The sequence below is a fragment of the Geospiza fortis genome, unplaced genomic scaffold, assembly GCF_000277835.1.
Source record: "Geospiza fortis unplaced genomic scaffold, GeoFor_1.0 scaffold157, whole genome shotgun sequence".
In the NCBI taxonomy this organism is placed as follows: Eukaryota; Metazoa; Chordata; class Aves; order Passeriformes; family Thraupidae; genus Geospiza; species Geospiza fortis.
In genome coordinates this window covers 3502541-3509511 of record NW_005054314.1, presented here as the reverse complement: position 1 = coordinate 3509511, position 6971 = coordinate 3502541, and the positions used below count along the sequence as shown (strand labels likewise).

The following is a 6971-nucleotide window of genomic DNA, read 5'->3' as shown; positions in this document are numbered from 1 at the left end:
CATTCTCCTCTAAGGACAGTCCCTGCCAAGCTATATGCTTATGTCCTTTTAGGGGAGTAGAAATCCAGATACAGCTCTTTCTTCTCTAAACTTTTGAATGATCTGTTAGCCAGGTTTGTTGAAGTTTAAATATTTTTACAATAAACTAGAATAACAAGTGAGTCAGTTGTCTCCAATAACTTGGTGTTTTTCCACTTCAGAAGATTTTCTGACAGCATGAAAGGAAACACTCCAGTCAAACACGAGCTGATCTGTGATTCTGATCCGCATCAGAGGCTGCTCTGCCATCACTCCACAACCTGGGATCTGCAGTAGCAGAACATAACTTCACTCACCCTTTGTGGAGATTGTCTGTCTGTAATTTAAAATGCCTTTTACCTGGTCCTTTAACCCTTTCAGTGCATCAGCACATACCAAGAGCTTTCAGTGACATGTTATTTGCACACTTTGAAAGAAAGGCAATTCTTTTGAGCAGAAAGGCAAAGGTCTCAGTACCTGTGACCCTTCCCTGCTTCCCTCTCTCTGACACCTCTGTGCAGGTGCAGATCTCCACTGCCTTTCCCCTGTCACAATATCACTCCCAGGGCATGGGTGCTCCCAGCTCTGCTAAGTCAGAGGACAAAAGAGCTGGGTTTTAACAAACTAAATTTCACACCAGACAGACAAGATGTATGTGGAAAAGTTGGAATTATTTTCAAAATTTTTATGAACACCAACTTTCATTTGAGAGCTTTGGTGAGAGGGGGAGGAGCAGGGCAGGAGGGAACAGCAGGTCAGCTACCTGCAGGACTAAGCCCAATTTCCAAGCAGCTCTAGTCCAGGACACTTCACACTGCAGGCCTGGGTGCCCCGTTTGCCCCAGTCAGTGAAGGCGCTGGTGAACCTTGTTCTTGCAGGGTAACCCAGTGAGATCCTGGTCACCACAGATCCCCAGGGGCTGGGCTAAACAAGCAGTGAGACCTGCAAGCCCTTCAGCTCTCATGAGGTAGGAGGAAAGCTGTGTTTCTGTTAGCTTGCTGCCTCTGCCACGGGATGAGCGATGGCCTCCCAGAGTGCCCGAATGATTGGAGCACACAGGGGGTAAGGAACAAGCTGAGGAAGAGCCTTGACATGCCAGTGGTTTCTGCAATGGCATTTCTATGACCTCTGTTTGCAGATTAGAATTTTTAGGATGTCAGGTTACAGCAATGCAACGTGGTAACAAGAGGCACATGAAGGGAGGCCAGGGAATTGGCACTGTCAGAGAAGAAATCTTTTGTAAGGGTCCTGTCTGTCTGTCCCTGATGACAGGATCAGACCTCTTATGGCTACTGGGACTCACCTACAGGAGCAAAGCCTGTGAGACCAAATCCAGTGTGGGTCACTCAGCACCACTGCCCACTTCCATGAGTCAAGTGGCTGTGTGCCACTGTAAAATAAAGACCACAGCCAAGTGTTTAAAGTTAAATATCTTATAAACTATACGCACATGTCATCCTGAGATAGTGCCTGTAACAAGTCCCAAGGTAGATAAGCTTCCTGAGCCCAGAGGTCCTCATGCTGTGTGAGCACATTGTTGTCCTGTTTTGGCAGGCTCCTGGCCTCCCAGAGCACGCTGCACTTCCTAATGCTCTTTTTTATTTTGGGGTGGGTCTAGTGAAACAATCAGATTGACGACTGCTACCAGCATTCCAATGGCATTCCTTCTGCTGTTCAGATGAAAGCAGTCTTGATCCTTTGCCAGTTCTCTCAAGGCTTGCAGAAACAGGCTCACAGCTTCCCTTTCTATTTTTTGGCCAGCCAAGAGCTTTGTGGCTGCAGCCTCCTACAAGAAGAGCAGCTGTGCTGTGCTGAAGACACTTTCCAAGACAGGGGAGGAAACATCAGTAGGAATCAGACAGAAAAGTGACAGGTATGAGCCACAGTGGAGGGAAGAAGCTGAGTACAATGACCACCATCCAGAGGGTCAAAGACCACACATTCCAGTCACATGGGCACATAGTTCTGTTTTGAGTTCTGACAGCTTCAGCTCACAGCCAGACATTTTAAACCTAGGGGAAAAATATTTTTCAAAATTCTCTTTGCTTAAGCACTATATATTCAAAAAGTTCTTATTATTGTTTCAGTATTTTAGCCCTTAGTTGATTAGTCACCAAAACCTGTCAGATGCCTGTTGCCATGAAAGCACTCCGAGCACCTGCAGCATTTGTAGGAATACCAAAAAGTAGCTTTAGCAACTAGGAATTATGCAACAGAAGGAGAAGGCAGGACGAACTAGATTAATACAACTTGTAGTGGATTTGTTAACGTTAAGTGTATGACTCGTTGCAGAATCATGCCAGAAAATGGTACCATGGAGCACACTGGTAGGGGCAGTAAAAGGCTAATGCATTACTTGAGTCATCAGTGAACCACTCACTCACTCAACATCCTTCTTCCAGCTGAAATCAAAGGTTTCCAGTAAAAATGCCTCTACAGACTGTAAGCATGTTACAACTCTCTGTGCCTTTGAGCTCTCCTGTGATAGCTGCTTCATTAACATTGTGGTTCCAGTGCAAAAAAAAAAAACCCTCCAGATCCCAAATCTTCTTCCTTTATACTTTTGATTGTCGTTCATCTGTCAATTCCTGCTTAGTGTTCTGTCAAGCTTGAGTCTTCTGTTCATCTACCTGGACATAGTCCACTCTCTGTTCCTCAGACAGAAAAGGTTTCTATGGGACAGAGAGGAAAAAAACAATGTTTTAATTTTCAGGTTGAAAAGGGGTGCTAGTAAAACTTAGCTTGATTTTCTGTTTTCCCTTTCCCTCGTTCCTTGATTGCTTCCCTTCACCTAGAAGCTCACAGTGACATCAGCTGACAAAAGCATTGCTTTACAGCCTGCTTTAGCTACAATTATCCATCTGTCACCCTGTCACTCAGCCCAGCACAGCAAGCAAGGGAAACATGCTGTACTGGCTATTTCCATGCAGATAATCGTTCTCTCCTCATCTGAGTGATGCTGCTGCAGGGATAACATAACTGATTTTAGATACAGGGAGAGTTTAAATAAGAAAGCTTAAGAGTCTTGAGTCTTTTGCATCTGGGAGTATTGGCTGATTGGGAAAATGATACACAGGACATAAAATGATCCAAGCTGACAACAATTCATTGCTTTGCAGTCATACCCACCCACCACCTGGGAAGGTTAGAAGTTCTTTGGAACAAGGAATACATTTTCTCAGCATTGCAAAAGAAATTGAAATTGTTTTGGTGATGCAAGAATAAAGATGCACATTTTGCCAGACTATAAGAGATGGTACAGTTTTACCCCATGAATTTATCATGGGCTGCAAACTTATTACTGCAAAGAGATTTCTGGGAAAACTAGCAGGAAAGGCTTTGTGGAGACTTGATGAAAATGAAGGAGCATGCAGACATCCTGCAGGCATCAACCTGCTGGCCCACAAGCCCTCATGGCTGCACTTCCCAGAGCAGTCTCATACCCTGGACTGAGCTCATGTTAGAGCATCCCTATGAGCCACACTCAGCACCCTCACCATGCTTTTATCATATTAATCTTGGGCCTGACACAAATACAGCCAGCTGGAAACAGGCCTGGCTTCATCATGGCACTCAGGGCACCTAGCAGAATGCAACCCTGGGTCTGGATTTCCTCCCAGCAGACAAAAAGGAGGAGGCTGTGGGGTTTTTCAGATGACTCCTACCTTCTGCACAGGGGATGGGGAAGCAGAGTTAAAATCCAGTGCTAAGTAATCAAGGTTAGATTTCCTTGTCCATGGAAAAGCACCACTGTATGGAGAGGTGGCCTGTCTGTGTTCCTGTCAGGAAAGAAGTAAAACATTTAGTGCTCTAAAAACATGATCCTAGAAGGAAACAGGATCACAACTGTGAGATTCACCTGGCAGAATGTGAATGAGAACAGTCATGCCCACATAATTGTCTAAGCCAAGGGTGCATTTGGTTACTAACCACAGCATAACACTGATAATTGTGGGATAAAGAAATTGTGAGAACATTTTTCTTCTGATAATTCTGGCAAAAAATCAAAATGAGCTGATTTACACTCAATTTTATCAAGAAGGAGTTGTGCCCAGCTTCTCAATCCAAGCCCTCAGAACGCTCAGATTTGCAGGGGTGCCCACTTAAATATCATCATTCAATGAATTTGAAGAAATGGTGAAAATTCAGTTAAAATCCAGAAACTGAAAATTATTCTCATAAAATCACAAATAACGACAAACATATGTCAGGTTTTCCTAGACCATAAAAACCAAATAGGGAATGGTTACAACTGGAACTGCCCTCTTGAGCAGATTTCAGTCTGGTAGAGACGTGGGTTAAAATTTGAAACTATGGTTCATGGAGACTGTGGTCAGTTTTGCAATATATTTTTATAGCTATTGGTATTGGGCTTTGACTGTGGAGCAGATCTGTAGACATTGGCTCAGATGAATGCATTTGAGATCCATTTCCACCTAAAATTCAAAGTAAAACAAGATTCTGATCTTTTGCAAGATATGGCTAAAGAGTAAATGAAAAAAAGGAAGCCACAAAGCCAGATGTTCTTCTTTCATGGGATGGGAAGTGGGGTTAGTGCCACCAGCCAAAGCAGAAGCAATGAGACTTTAATGGGAGTTCTGTTTCTGCACAATATTTGGTGTGTTTCTTTAGGAAGTGCACTAACGGCTTTCTGTTATTTCCTAGGAGATTTTGCAAGGCACACTTTCAAAAGGTGAAAAGATTTAATTTTCTTTTGTCTTAATGAGTTCTCATGTAAATATGGCTGATCCCTGTGATCTCTTGGAACTGTTCAGCAACATTCGTGGGCGAACAGCTGAGTTCTGCAGAGCAGGAAAAGGGCTTCCCTTATCTCTCTGTAAATTGGTCCCAGTGTCTTTGGTTTAAAACCATTTCATCATTTGAAAAAAAAAAGAAACAAACCAGAAGGCAAAGGACAAACCTCCTCAACGTTTTTTTCTTAGAAAACAAACTTCTGCATTCTCCATCAATGTGACAGAGCAGAATAAAGCAAAGGATGGCTGTGTGAAAATGACATTACCATATGAATGTAACTTTCTTCCTCTTCTCCGGAAACTGAATTGGCAAATATTCTTGCTGAATTAATACTGTCTCTTTCTGGTGAGATAAAGCTCATTCGATTGCTATGAAGAAAAACACAGGAGAGGTTAAGGAAGCATCTTACAGATGCACTGAAATGAAGCCAAAGCCTGACACAGTCCATATGGTGAATAAACTCACACTAAGGCTGCAGCCTTTGTGGAGAGGATGTCCAAAGCCACTCCTTAGTTCTAGAAATAGTGTGCTATATTGCTGACTGATTTTGTTGATTTTTTTCTCTGGGATTTATGAAAGTTTGCTATCTGGTACAACAGAAACCATAAAACATTGAAGCAATTCTCTACCAAGGGGCACAGAGCTATCATTCATTTGGGTAATGATGGGGGCAGTTACTTGGCTGTGCAGGTACCCACATTTTGGAGACTGATGTGAATTCATCAGCTGCTGGAGGTACATGCAAAGGAACTGGGTCTGGCTTTGCACACAGTATCAACACCTGCCACCCGTGCTGTAGGGATGGCTGTGACTCAGCTCTTGCACAAGGAAATCTCTCCCATGAACACAACTCTTAGAGGTGCATGGTGAATAAATTACCACAGGCAAGCACAATGGGCTTGGTTAATAGGAAATTAGATGGCCTCTCTGTGCATGAACAGCATAATTCCTTTTGCTGTATTAGTTTCTGTCATAACTTCTTTTTAATTTTTGTTAGTGTAAAACATGCAAACTCACTCTAAGCTCATTATCCTTCACACTGATTAACCTTGGTGCTCTGGCAGGGGTGCTGGGGAGACAGGGTATTGGCTTTCCCTAACAGGCAGTGCCAAGGGGCTTAACCAGCCTTGGGCTGGATGTGAGAGAGGGCTCTGCAACTGAGAAACTGCTCATCTTGTGTCTCTTTCGCCCTTCACGTGACAACCTGAAATGGGGGAGTGGAAATGCCCTGTCTGGCACTAATGCCAGCAAACTCCCACATTCTCTGGAGTGCCCAGGGTGTGCAGAGGAGGTTGGGGGAATTTCTGGCTTTTGCATGCACACTTCAGTACAGCCGCTTTTTTTTTTGTGCCAAGACCCCTCAGCCAGCAGGCTGAAGTCCTCCCCTGCTCACAAGTTCCCTTGGAGCCCAAGAGTATCAACTGTTCGCACTACCTGGGCTTTGGGATCAAAAGCATTTGTTTTACCAACAACTAATTTCTAGTGACAAAAGGTCATGCCAAAAGTTCAAGTCTGGACTGCTGCGTGGCAGTGCAGAATTCTACACCCAGTCTACAATTCAGGGAGCTCTTTATCTGACCTGGTTCTACTTTTCTATATTAATTTTATTAAGCAAAAATGGCTCTATCATAGTTTAGGCATGCCAAGCTTTTAGCCACTGTAGCAGCCACACCAGAGTGCAGACCAGCTCCAGGTTAAAAGGAGCCTTCAAATCACGACACTGAATTCTCTGGAGCTGCCCATTGTTAAAGGGAGCCCTGCTTTTCAGAGACAGCAAAAGCCTGGGGGACACTGAAAGCAACCTTGAGGAACTTCTGCTTGTGGACTTTGCCAGGAATCTTTCCTGTGGGATGGGATAAGTTATTTTTAACTCTATTCCATGCTAATGCTCAGAAGATTGGAATGGCAGGTTTCTTGTTGACTTACTAAGGCACAGTCCACATCCTGGTCACAGCAGCGTGCTCCCGGATGGTGGAGAGGTTCCTCAAGTCCAGAGGAGGTGGTCGTGCTGTAAGAAAGAACAAAAGGAACTATGTTTTCAATGAAAAGTACAGACTGTTCAGAAAAATGCAGTTTTGTATTAACAGAAAGAAACTAACAGAGTATTTCACAGAATATAACCAAGAAGGAAATCAGTAACAAATGACCTCTTTGGTCAGTGCTGGAAAGCAAAGTCCTCCAATCACCCTAAAATAACA

The 6971-nt window shown here is 43.7% G+C and overlaps 1 protein-coding gene across 2 annotated transcripts in view; it reads right to left on the bottom strand.

Moving 5' to 3' along the window:
• Positions 1–1429: 1429 nt before the first annotated feature.
• GAB3 (GRB2 associated binding protein 3) overlaps positions 1430–6971 on the bottom strand; it is a 64337-nt gene continuing 58795 nt past the window's right edge. Inside the window, exons 7-10 of one of the 2 annotated variants that reach the window (XM_014306589.2) lie at positions 6700–6781; positions 5039–5141; positions 3684–3797; positions 1430–2690 (exon numbers count right to left, since the gene is read on the bottom strand). In XM_014306589.2, the coding sequence (XP_014162064.1) occupies positions 2622–2690; positions 3684–3797; positions 5039–5141; positions 6700–6781 (368 nt within the window). In that variant the 3' untranslated portion in view covers positions 1430–2621. The remainder of the gene's footprint in view (positions 2691–3683; positions 3798–5038; positions 5142–6699; positions 6782–6971) is intronic. The other variant, XM_031056063.1, reaches the window with a different exon arrangement.